This window comes from Equus caballus, chromosome 18, assembly GCF_041296265.1.
Source record: "Equus caballus isolate H_3958 breed thoroughbred chromosome 18, TB-T2T, whole genome shotgun sequence".
Classification (NCBI taxonomy): domain Eukaryota; kingdom Metazoa; phylum Chordata; class Mammalia; order Perissodactyla; family Equidae; genus Equus; species Equus caballus.
In genome coordinates this window covers 77,095,119-77,113,862 of record NC_091701.1, presented here as the reverse complement: position 1 = coordinate 77,113,862, position 18,744 = coordinate 77,095,119, and the positions used below count along the sequence as shown (strand labels likewise).

At 49.1% G+C, this 18,744-nt stretch overlaps 1 protein-coding gene across 5 annotated transcripts in view; it reads left to right on the top strand.

Annotated features, from left to right (window-relative positions):
* Positions 1 to 18,744, top strand: part of FLACC1 (flagellum associated containing coiled-coil domains 1) — a 36,533-nt gene that overhangs the window by 2,046 nt on the left and 15,743 nt on the right. For 3 of the 5 annotated variants that reach the window (XM_070241617.1, XM_014732327.3, XM_023622356.2), the window contains 9 exons: positions 3,477 to 3,636; positions 4,137 to 4,211; positions 7,565 to 7,613; positions 9,106 to 9,239; positions 11,036 to 11,129; positions 13,143 to 13,204; positions 15,161 to 15,258; positions 16,301 to 16,353; positions 18,021 to 18,120. In XM_070241617.1, coding sequence (XP_070097718.1) covers positions 3,524 to 3,636; positions 4,137 to 4,211; positions 7,565 to 7,613; positions 9,106 to 9,239; positions 11,036 to 11,129; positions 13,143 to 13,204; positions 15,161 to 15,258; positions 16,301 to 16,353; positions 18,021 to 18,120 — 778 coding nt within the window. In that variant the 5' untranslated portion in view covers positions 3,477 to 3,523. The remainder of the gene's footprint in view (positions 1 to 3,476; positions 3,637 to 4,136; positions 4,212 to 7,564; positions 7,614 to 9,105; positions 9,240 to 11,035; positions 11,130 to 13,142; positions 13,205 to 15,160; positions 15,259 to 16,300; positions 16,354 to 18,020; positions 18,121 to 18,744) is intronic. The other 2 variants (XM_014732330.3, XM_070241618.1) reach the window with 1 other exon arrangement.

Genomic DNA, 18,744 nt, shown 5'->3' with positions numbered 1-18,744 from the left:
AATTTTAGTAAAGAATGTTACAGAGAAATAAAAAAATCATAATCCTGATTTTATGGTCCAATTTTCATTATATTCTTTTCTAACCCTTGTCCATATAGGTACATGCTTTTACATAATTGTGCGCATTGCATACGTACCATTTTATATCTTTATTCATAAGCATTTCTTCATGTTTCCACAGGATTTAAAGTGCTCAATTAAAATCCGTGTACTGCTCCTCTGATTGGTTGTGCCATAATTTACTGTGCATTTTGGGTTTTTTTTTTTAAAGATTTTATTTTTTTCCTTTTTCTCCCCAAAGCCCCCCGGTACATAGTTGTATATTCTTCGTTGTGGGTCCTTCTAGTTGTGGCATGTGGGATGCTGCCTCAGCATGGTTTGATGAGCAGTGCCATGTCTGCGCCCAGGATTCGAACCAATGAAACACTGGGCCACCTGCAGCAGAGCGCGCAAACTTAACCACTTGGCCACGAGGCCAGCCCCTGCATTTTGGGTTTTTGATTCTAATTGTTAATATTATCTATACTATCGTAATGACAGCCATATTTTTGCAGTTTTGCCCACGGGTATCTTTTCTCCTTGTTGAGCTGGTCGCTGTGGTTGTAGGCACCCAGTTTATTACTCAGGAAAAAAATATAATACCCATTGTGGACAACTCCCCTTGCCAGGCTCCGTGGGGGGCACATATGGTGGAGGCCTGGCCTTTAAGAACCCACCGTCCAGTTGGGCAAGAAAAGGAATAGGGGAGGCACCTGCTGGGGGACAGCCTGCCCCGGCCTCTCACTTCCCACCCCAGGGACACCTGCTAACACCCCGAGTTCAGGATGGGCCCCTGTCCTCACAGGAAGCAGATACACGGTCCCAAGCAGAAGCAAACCTGCTGTCTTGCTACTGCTGCAGCCTCCTTTCAGATTGGTACCCGAATTCTAGGCCCTGTGACATTGTCTCCTCACCTGGGTTGCTCCATCCCACCTGCTTCCCTCACCTCATCCCCCTGAGATCTGACTGGGCCCCCAACACAGCGGGGCAGCTGTCGCCTTAGCTATTTACCCAGTATGCTGGCCTCCTGTCTAGTCCTGACCTCTACTCCACATGGCACCCTGGGCCCAGCCCTCGGACCCAGGGCCTCCCACACCTGCCTCCACCTGCCTCCGCCTGCACACGTCGTCTTTCTTCCAAGGCCAGGTGTCCTGCCCTGGTTCCGCAGCTCCCTCAGCTCCCTTTCTGACGACTGTCCTACTGGCTGCCGGCTCCCTGAGGGCACGTGCAGGTGGGTGCTCAGACCCTCCCAGCACCTGGTGCGGACTCACAGCGGAGCCAGCAAGTGCTCTGCTGCCCGCTGAGCAGCTACAGGCGGCCCCGAGTCACTTCATGTCTTTGAGCCTCAGTTTCCTCATCTGAAAAACGGATTCAATGTTAAAATCCCCTTTGGCTCTAAATGTCATTAGACCTCATAACTGGGTTTCTCAAGCCTCAGTCATGTTACAGAAGAAGGTTTGTTTCATTTTTCAGCTGATTCTTAAGCACAGTTGTTCCAGTGTATTATTGGGAGCCAGTCACTGACTTAAAATTTTGAGTTTAATCTGCGGTCATTATAATGCTTTTGTTGGTCTATTGGTTCTCATAACATTTTTTTGGCATTATTTTTTATCAGGTAATCCACAGACATTGTTTAAAAATCAGACTGTGTTAAAAATTCATTGGTGAAAAGTCACAATTTCTGCCCCACCCCTCCTCACTTGTCAGTTCTCCTCGGCGAGCTCCCTAGAGGCGATTATTTTCAACCCCTTTAGCTACTTTTTTTGGAATTTAACTTCATACTTCTAAATAATTTGCCTCTACTCCATTTGTTGATTTTTCAGTTTTAGACAGTCTCTCTTGACTTCCTGGGATGGTAGAGGAGGACGTAGCCCTTACACGTCCTCCCTCCATTCCCCTCCCCGCCTCCCAGGTTTCCAGTGTAGACACAATTCGCTTTTTGGTTAAATTACTACTAAGTGTTTACATTGACATATATGAGTGTGCACCTTACTATGATTACGTTTACTTTCTTATACAATATTTTTTAACCTGGAGTAATTATGCAATTTTTATTTTCTGATGTTTCTATTGCTAATTTTTCCCCAAATACTCTGTTTCCTATTATAAATGCTCCGTAAGAAATAACCACAAATTTAGTACCTTACAACAACACCAACTTATTACCTAACAGTTCTGAGATCAGAGTCGGAAGTGGGTCTGGCTGGGCTACAATAAGGTGTAGGCAGGATTCATCCTTCTGGGGACTCCAGGGAGAATCACTTCCCAGCCTTTCCCAGCTCCTAGAGGCTGCCCACATTCCTTGGCTCATGGCCTCTTCCTCCGTCACTCCTACCTGACCGTCTTCTCCTCCAACTCTGACGTTTGCACCTTCCTATAAGGATGCTTGTGATTACCTTGGGCCCGCATGGAAAATCCAGCTAATCTCCCTTCTCAAGATCCTTAACTTAGTCACAGCTGCAAAGCCGCTTTTGGTGGGTAAGGTAACATATTCACAGGTTCCAGGCAGTGGAATGTGGACACGTTTTCGGGGGGAAGGACATTATTCCACCTGCCACAGGCTCCAACAGATCTGTCAAATGCCTATCAGCATCATCAGATAACCTACTGGTTCCAAGCCCTGAGTCTTTGGGGACCTTTTTTGTGGAATTGGCTCCTTCTGGTTTGTACCCCCTTTGCAGGCATATCGGCTAAGTGAGGGACTCATGGTGCCAAACATGGATTGACATCCCTTGTGCAAGATTGTCTCCTCTCCCACTCTCTTTGTTCTTAGGGAATTAAGCCTCTTTTAATCCTGTGCTCTCATTTTAGTGAGGTTCTACAAAAGAAAGAAGATAAATACGTGTGATCAAGCCTCCACCTTTATCTGATAGTTGTCTTTCATGCAAACCTTTAAAAGAGGGATTTTTGGGGGATTTTTTTCTTTTGTGGAGCCAGCAAGGAAGAGTTTTGACTGTAGTTCAGGCAGGAAATTCACTTGCGCTGTAATTTGAGTAACAGAGCAATTTTCCAGAAAGTTCTGTGCAGGAGGGACTTCTCTTGACTTCAGTGAGAGCTAGGGTGACCTGAAGGAAGAGCACGGGCTTAGGAGCTGGTAGATTTGTGCTTGCTCCCAGTTCTGCAACTTGCTCCTCTGTGGCCTCTCTGAGCCCCAGTGTCCTCATCTGTGAAATCGGGATAACAATACATGGTTACTTACTGTGTACCTGGCTCACGGTAAGCACTCAATTATGGCCAGTTTTAAAGTGCTTTCAAGTCAAGCATACTGGATGGCAAGGATGAGGTGTCATTCTGTAGTCCAGACCCTGCACCAGAGCGACAGCTTCCAGAATCTACTGTCTGTGCTTTGGGCTGTCCCTGGGTCCTTCCCAACCTGTCTCTAAGCTTTTGCTTTGACTCTGAATGTGTAACTGTCTGCTGTCATTTTCCCCTTTCAGCAAGGGCCTCCTGACCTAGCAGCCAAGACTGCCCCTGACCTCTTGCCATGGACCCCAACCCTCTCATCTACTGCACCTGCTGGGACCCCTGGAACTCAGGGCCACGGAAGCTAATCAAGACCCCTCAGCCACTAAGCAAGAGCTCCACAGGGAAGCCCAAGTGAGCATTGTCTGGGAGGGCGGGAGCTAGGGGCCTGGGTCCCATTTGCAGCCTTCTTTCTCTCACAGTATTTCCAAACAGTCAACTTGGCAGCAAGTCCCAAGAGGGCCAGAGGACGTTGCCTGGCCTGCAGGCTGCACATGGCTCTGGCTGGGCCTGCGAGGCTGGTGTCGTGGTGAATGAGCGAGTCTCCGAGTTAGCGCAGAAAGGAAGGGGGCTCCGGCCGAAGGGCCCATGGCAGCTGCCCCTCCTGTGGGACGAAGAGCTTTGGGAACTGGGGGGCGAGCTGTGCTGCCAACCTGGGCACCCCCTGGGACAGTGAACAAGTGCCAAGGCTTCTGCCTGAGGCTCCCAAAACTGTCCTGATTTTAAAGGTTCTGGGTGTCAGACCACATATTCCAGTTTGGGGTCACCGTGGGGGTGCACCTAATCTGAGAGTGCTACGACAGGTTTCTGAATTTCCGATTTTCTCTTTTTTGTTATTTATTTTTCACTTTCAGGCTAACTCCTCTTCCTCCAGCTTCAAAAAAACAAAATTATGTCCAACCAACAACAAAACCTGTTGTCGCCCCAAAGTAAGTATTTTCATGTCCACAGGGCAGGAATAGTTTGAGGTACGTGCATAAAAGAATCTCCCTCCTGGGCCTCCACAGCCTTGCCTGACTTAGACTAATTGCTGCCAGGGATGTCAGAGAATTGCCAGAAGCCACCGTGATTACCCCAAACCTCAGATCTTACATGTGGACGCTGTGGCCCTCTGCTCCCACAGCTTTCAAAGTCACTACTACGAGCTCCCAGCTGGGGTCCCCTGATAGCTGTTTCCTGCCCTAAAAGGTCACAATGCCCAACGCCTGTCACAGGCGAAGAGGCCCCCATGTATTTATGGGGCTGACTCACCCTTTTGCTGTTGACTTTCCCATGTCTAAGACTTTCTGTAGATTGCAACTCTGTTTTTAATCATAAATTAAAATTTTTACCTACATTTTATAAGCTTAGACGTGTAACTTAGTTTTAGGCCTGTGCACGATCTTTGTATTCCATTTATGTCTTTATTGAGTACCGATCATTTGCTATGCACTGCTTCAGGTGTTGGGAAACAGTGGCGAACACAGCAAAGTCTCGCTCTCCTGGAGCTCTTGGTGCTATTTTATAGGGAGATCAGGGCAAGGCTGTATGTAAAGGGGCCAGCAGGACCGCACTGATATCTGAGGGCAACACTCCTGGCAGAGGGAACAGCCAGAACAGAGGCCCTGGTGGGAACTTGCTTGGCGTGTCTGGCCTTTTCGAGGAAGGCAAGGAGGCTGGTGTCGGGGGAGTGGAGGAGGTCAGAGAGTGGTGGAGACAAGCTCAGAGAAGTGACAGAGATGATGAGTGTTCTCAGCAGAACAATGCCCCCCAAAGATGCCCACATCCCCATCCCTGGAAACTGTGACTGTGTTCTGTTACTTGCCAAGGAGGGGTTAAGATTGCAGGTGAAATTATGCTTGCTAATCAGCTGACCTTGAGATGGATGGATGGATTATCCTGGTTTATCCAGGTGGGCCCAGTGTGATCACAAAGGTCCTTAGACATGACAGAGAAGGAGACGCAACAGTAGATGCAGAGGATGGAGTGATGCAGTTGTTGGCTTTGAAGACGGAGGAAAAGGCCACTAGGAACAGGGGCAGCTTCCAGAGCTGGAAAAGGCGAGGAAACAGACTCTCCCCAGAGCCTCCCGGAGGAATACACAACCCCGCCAACACCTTGATTTTTGGCCCATGAGCCCATTTCAGACTTTGGCCTCCAGAACTGTGCGGTAATAAGTTGGTGTGGTTTTAAGCCGCTAAGCTTGTAATATTGGTAACAGCAGCAACAGGAAACTCACTCAGTGAGGTGTGCCAGCTGCCGTAAGGACTGGCTTTTACTCTGAAAGGGATGGTGTGTTAGCTGCTTGGGCCGCCATAACAAAAAGACACAGACTGGGTGGCTTAAGCAACAGAAATTTGTTTTCTCACAGTTCTGGAGGCTGGATCCAAGATCAAGGTGCTGGCAGGGCTGGTTTCCGCTCAGGACTCTCCTTGGCTTGCCCCTGGCCACCCACTTGCTGCCTCTTCACTTGCGCGTGTGCATTCCTGGGGTCTCTGTGTGTCCTAGTCTCTCTTGTGAGGACACCGGTAAGATTGGAGTAGGGCCCGTCCTAACGGCCTTGTCTTAACTTACTCACCTCTTCAGAGGCCCAATCTCCAAATCCAGTCACATTCTGAGATACCAGGGGTTAGGACTTCAACATACAAATTGAGAGGGACACAAGTTGGCTCATAACACATGGGAAGCCATCAGGATTCTGAGAAGAAGAGAGACATGACCCAACTTGCATTTTGAAAGGACTGTTCTGGCAGCTGAACTGAGAAAGTCTCAAAATTTGTCTCTGTAATTGGAATGATCTTAGTAGGTTGACAAGGACAAAAAGAGTATAGGAGAGTCATTCTGAATCGACCTTACCTTTTACTTCTCAAGGAGAGAAACACAGTTAACCGACAGAATGGGTCCCCGTGAAGCTACACTCTGATGTTTCCGGCAGGTCTGAAGTGAGTGTGGAAGGTCTCCGTGGCTCAAGGAGGTTTACTGAGAGCAAAAAAGACATAAACTCAAATCCACAGTCAGCTTTTCAGAGACACAAGCCACCCAGTGGTTCCCCACCTCACCCCACCCAAGGCTTTCCTGAATTCAGAGAAAGCAAACCATACCACCATGGTGGAGAGTTTCAGGTTTATGAATGGGAGCATGTGGTTGGCATGAGTTGAGCTGCACTTTAAATGGTTGAACGGCTTCTCGTGAATTCCATGTGGGCCCCATTGTATTATTAGTGTATATCATGCACTCATGCCCATTTTTTTACACACAATCATTTTTTTGCTAGTTAAAGTTAAAATCAAAAGTTGGTGGTCGCGTCTAAGGTAGCCAAATTCTTGGCCTGGGTTTCTCAAGAGTCCTCAGTGCCTCTATGGAGGCCCCCACTGGGGGTGGGAGATGTGGGATCAGAACAAGATTGGTGGTTATTAACCAAGGTGGAACTGCTCTCACCAGGGAAAATCCTCCCAATCCCACTCCCCACACTCAGAGTTACCCACAGACTCTGAAACCGTCCCACCCGGGGCACCAACTCCACAACTCCTAATGATATGGTGGTTTGGATCGCGGGGAAAATGGAACTCCTGGAGGGGGTTTCAGGTGTCCGTCTTAACAGCAGCTGCCTGATGGTATGCGTCCATGTGTGAATGTATGTTGAGGCAGAGAGGAGAGGCCCTAACATCATACACTAAGGCCTAACCATTCTGTCAGCTCATCAGACGCTAGTTACTCTTGTTCCAATCTTTCAACCTTCCAGGCGAGCTCCCTTAAGGACACTCTTTGGGTATTTGGGTGCTGGATATTGTGTTCATGTTTCTATACCTGAAAAGAAAAATTAGTTACGATCTCGGAATAGTAACACTTTGCTTATCCCGAATTCACTTTACTGACAATTTCAAGGTCCCAGAACACCAATTGCTGCTGCAAATAAGAAAGGCTGTTGTGCTGACAGCATAGATGTCACTGAACAATCTGTGCACTTGAGACCATGCACCATGCTCCCGGGGGGCCTTCTGGACCATCCCTCCCAGCCTCCTGGTCCTTGTTGTAGGAATTCTTCTACTGTTAGACTAGCAACTCGTTGATTTCCCACATTTTTACCACCTGCCATTTTATCGCAACCTGCCTGCCGATGATCCCTGGACCATTAAACATTCCCTATTTCCCAAAGTAGATATTTTGAGAGCTGAAAGGAGCTCACAGGTCATCCTGGTGGTGTCCGTTTTTACAGATGAGTGATGGAATCGGGGTGCAGCTCCTAAGCTTTGAACTTCATTTCACTCTCTGATTGCTTTCTGAGCATGACTTTCTCTTGCAGAGTGAAAACCCACTTCGGAAAACAAGAGGAGAGCAATAAATCACCTTGCGTGAGTAAAAATGGGAAGAGGGCAGTGGGATTAACTTTTACTGAGCACCTACTGTGTGCAGGCATGGGCCTTTTGCACATACCTCCTGCATTGAATCTTTGCAATGATCCTATGAGGAAGAGCGGTAATGACTGCGTATAACATGTGCCCGTGGGGGTTCAGGTCCTGACCTCGGCTCAGCCAGACCCCAGAGAGGGCATTTAGTCTCCACTCTCTACGCTCTGTGCAGGGCGAGGAGAGTGGGCCAGGGTACAGCTCATGCCCAGATGCAGGAAACCGTCTGCTACACTTGGGAAAACACGAATGCTGAGGGAGGGACCGTCAGGGCACCTGGGGGAGCAGGGCTGGGAGCTGCTGAAGAGAGATGGGGACACACCCAGAAGGATCTCACATCTGCCTAGGAGTTTGGGCCTAATCCTTTTGGTGTCTAGGAGCCTGGGCAGGTCTGACACAGTCATAGGACCAGGTAATCTTCACATTCTAGGAAAAACACTGTCTAGTGGGATATTATTGGTGCTTTTTACTACTTTCTGTTTTTATCTATTTTCCTCTTTTTCCCCTTAAATAAGGATCATGCAGTCCCGTAATAGTCAGGAAAAACAAACAAACAAACAAAAATGTGACAGCCCTCCAGGTGGAGAGGATGATGAACCTTAGGGGAGTCAGGCTGGGGACAGGCCAGCTGGGAAGTGATCGCCAGAGCCAAAGAGAAAGTCACTGGTGGCTTTGGGCCATTCCAGGGCAGGGGTATGGGGAGGAGAGCTTGAGGCTGAGATCCCTGTGGGAGATGATGGTGACAGGACCCCCGGTGCCGCAGCGGGGCTTGTCCGCACAACTCTAGAAGGTACAATCTTATCCTGCTCTATGCTGGCTGGTAGCCCTGCCCAGATTTCTGACTTGGCATCTAGTGGGGGCAGAAGAGGAACTGACTAAAATGGCTTGGTTTGTTTGCACAATTGCGCTAGGCATTTTCTCAGGTTATTTTGTTTCTTCATTACAAAAGCCCTTTGAGGAGGAGTTATCATCCTCATTTTGTGATGAGGAAACTGAGGCACAGAGATGTTGAATAACTATGGTTGGTGGCAGAGCCAGGATTTAAACTCAGGCCTGCCTAAATTCCAAAACCTGAGTGATTTCCCTAATGCCCGGCTGCTCCTGGCCTCTGGCCACGATGGAGGATGCAGAGGAGGGCAGGGCTTGGGGGCAGAGTGTGGAGCGAGGCATCAACGGCTAGGTTTGCACATGTTGAGCTTGAAAGGCCTACGGGCACATGCAGGAGCCAATTGAGTCTTGTGATGGGATCTTGGGAGAGGAATCTGGGCCCGAAGTAGGAAGGGAGTAGGGCCCGGGGGAGGGCAGAGGAGGGCCCTGGGCCCGGAACCCCGTGTCTTGTCTCCGTGTTTAGATGTGAGTGGGGCACTGGTGGAGGATTTGGAGGAGTCTCAGCTCTCCAAATCTGCAGTATTATCTCACCTTGCACCCTGATCCCCAGGAAGTGATAAACGTGTCCCCTGGCTACCGCCTCACTCGGAATAGGGAGCAGATTTCTGTCACCCTGGGAGATGAGATGTTTGATAGGAAAAAGCAGTCGGAATCAGAGATCATGGACAAAGTCAAAATTTCCAGGTAATGTCTTCGGACCGACATCCAGCTCTTCAGAGCTTTCTCTGCCCGGCCTGGCCTGGCCTCGAGGAGGAGCTCCCATGTTCCACGCCTAGTCCCTGCTCTGAGGGTGCCGCGAGGTCACTTCACTCCTCAGCCCTGTGCCTGCTCGCGCTGCACCACCTCTCTGCTCCAGTCCCATTCGAGTCAGGATGAAGGTCAAGTCAGGCAGTGGATCTGGAAAATGAGTGGGCGTAGTGTAATTTGTACTAAAGGAGAGCAATGGCTGCTGGAGGTAATAAACAGATGAAATATTCGTGAAATAGTCTGAATTTGGAGGGTGAGAATTAAGAGTAAAGTCAGAGTTTCTGGGAGGCCTGAGTATGCATCTCTGTTTCACTATGTTCAAAAATACCACTCAGTTCATGCCTCTGGGAGATGCAGCGTGCAGGATTCTTGCCTGACTCCATCCACGTTGAACACACTGCTATCCTCTCTGTCAGTCAAGCCCCACCCACTCTCTGTCCTTCAAGGCCATGTAAAGTCAGTCCCCACATCCCCTTCATTCCACCTCCTAAATCTCTCATTCTTACCCTCTCCTTCCCCAGCTGTTACTTCCTGCCTGCGCTATTGCAATGGCTCCCCAGTGAGTGTCTCTTCCTTGGACTTCAGCTTGCTGTGAAAATTATTTTTCCAAGACAGAAATCTAAAAGATCAAAAACAACAGAAAACACACACACACATACACACACAATCACCTACCTATTTTTAAGTGCGTAGAAAGCATACAACCAAACTGTTTGCAGTGGTTTCATTTGGTACAAGGCTGAAGGATGCAGGTAGAGTGAGGCTGTCCTGTGGAGTGGCCCTGATCTGACCTGGCCCATAGAAACCAGACTCCAGGCCCTGTCTTCCCCTCCGGTGGGAACCGTCAGCCTGTTTCCTTTGCCCAGCTCTCCACAGCCCTCTGCTGGAGGGGAGTGGGCTGTGCACCCGCAGTCAAGCCAGAACCCACGACCACCTCTTGGGCTCATAAGAAAGTTGTCACCAGTTGTGGCATAATAAAACATAGTAACTCATGCTTGTGTCATTCCCTGGGAAAGCCGTGAGTACGACTGATAGTGAAGATCGTGTTCAAAAGACGAGAGTTCCCTGTTGGTCAACTTTCTGCGCGCACCTTCGTGCCCTCTCCTATCTCCTCTCTCTTGTTTTCTCAGCGTCTTGAATCAAGACCCTCCTCTCTGCCCCACTGCACACAGCACTGCCCACCGCCCTGTCTGCTCTGGCCCCACCAAATAGAGCCGAATAATCTTACAGACATTGGTGAGGCCCCAGACCCAGATGCAAAGAAAACCAGTATCTATTCTGAAAGTCACTCTCTGAAATGCCATCTTTGTCGTTTTCTGGCCCATTCCTTGTCTATGGGTCACTGTGGGCATCAGTCCTCTTCCCCTGTCTTCTCATTTCCTATTCCTCTGAACTTCTCCCTCTGCCGTTTCAACTATTAATACCAAATCAAGGTCAAATCCTGATAGATTTCTGACATATTCCTCTTTCCCTTCCATTCAATAGGGCACCAAACCACACCTGCTCACTTCTGGCTAGCTTACCCAAAAGGGCCGTGTCTGAGGCTCAACCACCCTACTGCCAAATTCCTTCTCCCGGAGCAGCCCTCTACCTCTCCAACCCACCCCCACGATGAGCGAGCAGTGCAGAACCTGCCCGCTCTCACCAGGCCAGAGCCAGTCATGCTCGGGGAGGGGCCTGACTGGCCTGGAATGGAAGCTCTGTGGATGACTGGAGAGTGACTTATCCCGCAGGACTGATATCATTGTTGACCTAGAGGAGCAGATCTCAGAGCTGACAGTGATAATAGAGCAAATGAACAGAGACCACCAGTCTACCCAAAAGTTGGTGAGTGACCCTTGAGTTAGCTGACGTCTCTATGGGTAGGGAAAGACCAGTATTTTCAGATCACCTGCTGTGTGCCAGGCAAGATGCCAGCACTTTTCTCGTGGGGGCCTGTTGTCCAGGCAACAGCTCTGAAGATGGTCACCCAGAAGTATTTCTTTTTTTTTTTTTTTTTTTTCTGGGAAAGATTTGCCCTGAGCTAACATCTGTTGCCAATCTTCCTCTCCTTTTTTGTTTTTCCTCCCCAAAGCCCCAGTACCTAATTGTATATTCTAGTTGTAAGTCCTTCTCATTCTTCTATGTGAGCCACCACCACAGCATGGCAACTGACAGGTGGGTGGTGTGGTTCCGCACTGGGGAACCAAATCTGGGCCACCAAACTGGTGAGAGCCCCAAACTTTAACCACTAGGCCATCAGGGCTGACTCCCAGGAGTATCTCTCTGCATCCATCTGCATCTATAATTGCAAGAACTCGAGTCCCTCCTCAAGGCCTAACTCAATTTCCACTTCTCCCGGGGCCTCAGCCCTCAGCTGTGCTCAATGCCCTGTCCTCCCCACACTAGGGGGCGCCGGCCATTTCCCTTCAGGCTGCCATGGCCCTGGTGGTGAGCTAAGCTTCAGAGGTTGCTGAGGCTCTTGCTTAAGGACCAGCCTGGTCAGTGCTTCCCGTGCTGCTCAAAAGCTGCCCGGAAGCCTCCGGTGCCTGCTTCCTCTCGCTGTTCAAACCCAAAGCACACACTTCAGATATTATTATTATTATTATTATTATTATTATTATTATTATTCAGTGCTGATATTAATTTGCACTCTTTGTGTTTCCTGGGGGTCTTGGTGACATCTCCTTTAGATTTTACCATCTGTTTTATCATGGTCTCTTCATCCCCACCTGGAGCAGGTGTGCCTGCTGGGCTGGGCTGGAGTGAGAAACCAGAGCAATGCTCAGAACCACCCCACCCCAACCCCAGACCTGTTGTTATTGAAACCCACTTGCGAAGGCTGACTTCCTGGAAGGCCTGCTCCTCACCCTCTGATGTGCCCCAGATGCATCTGCGTCTGGAGGTGACAGCTTATAACTCAGGCTGAGACCTCCCTTACTGTTGATTCATTACTATATTTATCTGAAAGCCCTGCCAGGTTTATGGTTTCCTTCTATAGAAAGGAAATTGAAGCTCAGGAAGTTAAGTAATTTGCATGAGATCACTGACCTCATCAGTGGTGGGTTAGCAGGCAAAATGCACATTTTCACTCCCTGAAGCATTGGCCCTGCTGAAGACATACTTAGAGATTGTTTCCACAGAGGAACCTCTGATTGAGACCCTTAAAATCCTCCCATCTGTGAACACCTCAAATTGTTGAGTGACCATTTTGGAAGGGAGCCATGCTGGTTCCATTGTGTAGTCAGAGAGGGACAAGGACAAGCCCTGACCCCTTGTCTCAGCTGGCAGTGGGCGCTGACTGGTTTGGAAGTGTCCATTCCTCTGGAGGCACTGGCCAGAGGATCTGATGTGTTAGGATGAGGGTCACCCGGAAGAGAGCAAATCCTGCGTGCTGGAACACAGCCGCTCTGCTGGTGAGGACTCAGTAACACTGGATTTTAAGTGCCCTGAAGGCAGGGTCTGAGTCCTAGACCTCTTTGGCTCTTCTAAGCCAAGCTCTCTGCTCAATAAATGATTGCTCAATTGAGTTATGCATCTGAGAATCCCAAGGGCAGGGTCTTACAAAGAGATTACAGTCAAGCGGAGGAGACCAGACCTGCCCACAAAACCAGCTAGGGACAGGGATGGTGCCCGTGCACCAATGTCGTAAACGGATTACATGCCAAACAGCATGGAGCAAGGCAGGAACTGCTCTGTTCCCTCAGTAATGAGGTGCTCTCGGCACTGCAGAGCACACATTGGGGGGGGGGGGGGGGCGGGGGCGGGGCGTCCCCTGTGAGCGGGAAGGCTTCTCAGAAGTGGCAGATTGGAGTGGGGAAGGGTGCTCGGTCCTGGTTGTTAATGCGGGCCTCTTTCCAGCTCTCCCATGAAATGGATCTCCGCTGTGCCAAGATGCAGCAGAGCTTTGAGAACAAGACCAGGTAGGCTTTCTGGCACAAGCCCTCTTGTGCTGAAGGCCCTAAGGCTCCTGCATCCCTGCTGGATTCAGCTCACTGGGATTTCAGAGAGCGCCAAACGGAACTGGGTGGTGAGGGCTGGGGGAATGAGACACTGGTCTTTGGAGAGCAAGAGGGTTGGACATGAGGCCAATAAAATGTAGCACAGAGGTTATTCCTGGTTTTGCACTTTCTCATCGAATTATTTCATTTCAGTTATAATCTCTCTTTTTGTTGATTGCTGAGAAGAGCTATTCTTTGTTCTCTAGGAGATTTCTGTGGTAGACAGCTGTTGTCTCAACCCAGCCTCCTCTTCCTCTTCCTCCTCCCCCTCCTCCTCCCCATCCTCCTCCTCCCCTCCTCCTCCTCCCTCTCCTTCCCCTCCCCCTCCTCCCCCTCCTCCCCTCCTCCTCCCCATCCTCCTCCTCCCCCTCCTCCTCCTCCCCTTCCTCCTCCTACTCCTCTATCTCCCTCTCCTCCTCTTCCTCCTCCTCTTTCTCCCCCTTCTCCTCTTCCTCCTCCTCCTCCTCCTTTCCCTCCTTGTCTTCTTCCTTCCCCTCCTCCTCCTCTTCTTCCTCCTGTTCCTCTTCTCACCTCTACTCTCCCTGGCTGCTAGGTCAGGGCCTGGGCAAAAAGGGAACAAGGCATGGGAGGGGCAGGGTGCAAAGCCACAAAGACAAACAATGAGGAAGTAGAGGAGGTGTGCTGTGTGTGTGGTGAGAAACCCACGAAATCCCCTTCTCACTCCCCATGGGGCACCAGAGCAGCCCCAGACATCCTGGGGGAGAGGAGTCCTCCTGGTTCAGTCACAGACTTGCTTTTTTAAAAAAAATTTTAATTAATTAACTCATTTATTTTATAATAGACTTTATTTTTTAGTGCAGTTTTAGGCTCACAGTAAAATAGCACGTGAAGTACAGAGTTCCCATACACCCCCTAACACCACCCCCCCGCTACAATCTATGCCATTAGTGACACCCCACACCACCATGGTGCATTTGTTACAACTGATGAACCTACGCTGACATGTCATTAACACCCAAAGTCCCTAGTTCACTCCTGGTGTACATTCTGTGAGTTGGACTAATTTACGGTGACATGTATCCATCATTATACTATCATACCGAGTATTTTCACTGCCCTAAAAATCTACTGTGCTCTCCCCACCCACCCCTCCCTCCCCCAACTCCTGGCAACCGATCTTTTGACTGTCTCTGTAGCTGTGCCTTTTCCAGGATGTCATATAGTTGGAATCATATAGTGTGTAGCCTTTTCAAATTGGCCTTGTTCACTTACCAATATGTATTTAAGGTTCCTCCATGTCTTTTCCTGGTTTGGCGGCTCGTATAGCCTTTCATTTTCTTTTTAAAGACTTTATTTTTTTCTTTTTCTCCCCAAAGCCCCCCGGTACATATTTGTATATTCTTCATTGTGGGTCCTTCTAGTTGTGGCATGTGGGACGCTGCCTCAGCATGGTTTGATGAGCAGTGCCACGTCCGCGCCCAGGATTCGAACCAACGAAACACTGGGCTGCCTGCAGCAGAGTGCGCAAACTTAACCACTTGGCCATGGGGCCAGCCCCCGTATAGCCTTTCATTTTAATGCTCATCTTGAGCAGTGGAATGGAGGCTGGAGAGACCCTGAGCTCTAAAATTATCCGGGGCGCTAATGCAGCCCATGGTTTCCCAAGAGAGATATAAGCAAAGACTGTGCTGTGAGGGCAGTCTATGGCCCTGATTGGCTTTATTCAAAAGAGTGGTTGGTGAAAACAGCGGTCTTCTCTCCCTTTTCTGGATGGATGCCAGGAGAATGCATCAGGGAGCAAGGGCCCTGCAGCCTGCCCCCTGTGCGAGGGAGGGGAGGCGGAAAGGGGTAAATCTGACAGCTCAGCTCTGGACTTCTTTGCACTGATGACTGTGGCCTTCCCCCGGGGTCCCACAGGAAGCTCAAAGAGGCCCACGCAGCAGAGCTCACTGAGTTGGAGAACAACTACAAAGCAGCCTTGAGGGCGGAGAAGTTGGCTGCCCAGGAGAAACTAGGTATGACCGGGACTGGGGAGAATGACCCTGGTAAAGGGGCGGGAGGCTGACCATGTGGGTCTCAGGCCAAGGGACTCCGCTGGCCATGGATGGGCTATGGCTAGGTTTTCACGGTTTCCTCCTAAAGCCCAAGGAGACAAGGTGATGGAGAATGAAACTGAAGAGGGAAACCTCGTCTACCAGTGTCTTTCCTAGGCCTGGAAGATGGAAGGGCCTGTGACCAACTTTTGGGATCTGAGCAAGTCCCTTAACCTCTTTGAGTTTCAGTTTCCCCATCTGGGAATTGAGGACAATAATACTTGCCTTTATCAGAGGGATAAGAATGTGAAGGCACTTTGTACATCTCAGTGTTCTACAAATATAACACTATTGCAATTCAGCAAGTTTCCTCACCTGTGAAATGATGGTGTTTCATTCTATTCCAGCTGACACTATGATTCCTATGGTCCTGTAATCCATAAAGGTTGTGTTGGCCTTTAAGCCCACTGTTTATGCTGCCCTTGGGAAGGGCAGAGAGTGTACCCTTCAGAATTGTGAGTTTATAGACTGATCTCCACAGGGAGAAGGAGAAATGCTATAAGCTTCTCCCTTTCTTTTGCCTTACATTTTTTAAAGACAATATTTACACTTTGCTGACTTCTGAATTTTCTAAAGAGAAGATGTATTGTTTTCAAAATCAATGCACACTAGGAAATGTTGTTTAAAAAGAGAGCAGCAGACGCATGCTGCAAGGTTTCGCTCATCTTTTTCTGCAGATATGGGTTTCTCCTGGGGGCTAGTTCTCAGACTTCATGTGCATCCAGATCATATTATGGACATATGCTGGGCCTCTCCTCTGAGACCCCGAGTCAGTGGGTTTAGAGTGGGGTCCAGGCATCTGAATTTCTGATGAGCTTCCAGAGGGATTTCTGAGGCACACACGGTTCCACTGTACAGGGCCTGAGTTTGGGGTAGGGAAGGTATATAGGAAAGCTCACAGTTGAATTTGAAAACGTGCATTTCAGAGGTATAATGATGACCCTGTTGTTTTCCTTTTGTCCAGAGGAGATGCAAAAGGAGTATAAGTATTTGAAGAATATGTTTTATATGTATCAGGTAAGATTTGGAGCTCCGTGGTAGATTACGAGAGTAAGAGAAGCAAAGCTCCTTCCTGCTGATGGCATTGAGATGAATCTAGAGCCCTTGCCCAGAAAATAATTTCCTGAGATTCCCAGCGTCCTTGGACCTCAGCGGCACTAGCTGCACCCGGGGAGAAGAGTGAACCTGCAGACTGTGATGGCTTCCACAAGTGACAAGTCAGTCACCCAGACCCTAAAGCAGGGCATTGGAAAATACGTTTGTGATTACAAAAGTAACACCTGCTCATTGTTTTTTGTTTTTTAATGGCAATACAAAACCCAACAACAAAAAGAAAGAACTGTCTCTACCTCAAGACAGCCACTAATATCTGTATTTTGTAACATCTTTGATTCTAGTATAGTGCTAAGTCAAAAGGAGGAAACATGTAAAAGGCCTTTGAGACATTTGGCCCAGCTGCCATCCAGAAAGACTGGATCACTGTGTCTGTACCTGCCCCAGTCCCAAAGCAGAGCATGGGGGTCTCCAGCTATCTCAGAACACAACCCATGCATTTAATCGGCTAATTTGACGGAGGTGCAGAGAAAGAGAGTTAGGGCATGATTTCTTCCTAGGAGGATGGGAGTGAGAGATGGGGAGTAGACAGGGCAAGGGCTGAGGCAGAAAGCCCCACTCTATGGTGACCAATTAGTCCTGGTTTGCCAGGACTTTCCTGGTTTTAGCACTGAAAGTCCGGAGCCCCAGGAAACAATTCAGTCCTGGCAAACAAAGGACCACCTCTGAAATTGTATTCTCCACTCACAGTTTCAATTCTGAGCTTGTATCCAAAACTCATTTTCCACGATGTACCTTGATAGAGTCAGGGAGCGAGTCACAGAGTGGAGCTTGAGAGAAGCATCAGGGTGATGGGCAGGTAAGCACTCTCAGTTCCCTAGGTGCCCTTCGTGTTGGCTGCAGGCTGGGCCTCTCCAGAGCTTTGACCTCTATGGAAACCGAACTGCCCACCAGTCTCGAGAATGATGAGCAAGAACTTCTCTCTAAATGACCACAGTTACAAATGAGGTCTGATGCTGGGCCCAGTGTGAATCCTGCTGCTAACCTGGAGAGCAAGGGGGTCAGGGTCCCGAGAACTTACTGGCTGTGGCCAGGTCCTGGGCCTTGCCCTCCTGCGGTTCCACCTCATGAGGTCCCAGCCAAACCCCAGGACTGGCATCGCGTTAGGCTTATTTAACCTCAGCTACAAAGGAAGTTAGCCTTGCTGAGGAAAAATGGACACTCTCTGAAAAACAGCCCATTGTTTTCTAAGTCTTCAAGTTAACTACTAGGCATTTCCCTATTCACGTGCCGTTGAGTGATTGCGGATTCAGAGGGAGCTGGCCTGTGGGTCCCTCAGGGGCACCCTGCCTGTCTTCAAAGGAAGCCCAGTCCCACTGGGGCAGACGCCATGCAGTTTGCCCTTGACATTTAGGGTTCGCAGGCTCTCAGGCGAGCTGGGCTAGAAGTTACCTTCCTCAGCCCCCGTGTTGGGGTCCCCTAGCAAGGGTCCCAGGTGAGGGAAGCTGCATGGGGCCCAGAGCTGTGGGCGGGTGTGCAGTGCTGGGGGTCCAGCCCTGCTGTGAGTTTATGGCCTCTCCAGGTGTCCTTTCTCAAGAACCTTCTCTTCATGGTGTCTTGTGTCTCCACAGGACAGCATTTATGATGAGTTGGAAGATAAGTGGTCAAAGAAGAAGGCAGAATGGGAGAAGGATGAGAAGTTGGAGCGGGAAAAGATCCTGCTAAAGCAAAGTGAGTATGGAAACTTCTGACTTTCCGATGACAGGTGCACCAAAACACTGCCATTCAGCTTGGTCTCGACTTGAGGAGGGCAGCCTTGGTTTCAGTAAGGGTGATGGGCCACATGCCGGGACTCCTGAATACAAGGTGCCTGGAGTTTTCAAGGAAGTGACAACAAAGATGGAGTCTTTTATGAAGTTCGGCCCCTGGGGGTCTGAGCCTGCACCTTCCAAAACTCACTGGTTCCATGTTTGGCCATCAGGGACTGCAACAAGTTTTGGGGCATCTGTAGGAGTGTAGACTTATTATCTGGACACCAGTGACCCCAAAGTTCCAGAAAAAAAATTCCTGAATTAGAGTTTCAAGTATTCAATTGTTTGGGGAAGGGCAATACAATCCTATACTGTGAGCCTCTATATGCCCACACCCTCCAAAGGAAGCCTTGTTTGATTATATATACATATGACTATATATGGACGATTATTATATATATGATTGTATGTTGATTATATATACGATTATATTTATCTGTAATTGAGCTATCATTGACATATAACTGTGCAAGTTTAAAATTCAACATGTTGATTTGGTACATTTATATATCGCTCTATATTTTTAATATTTCCCACGCTCAGC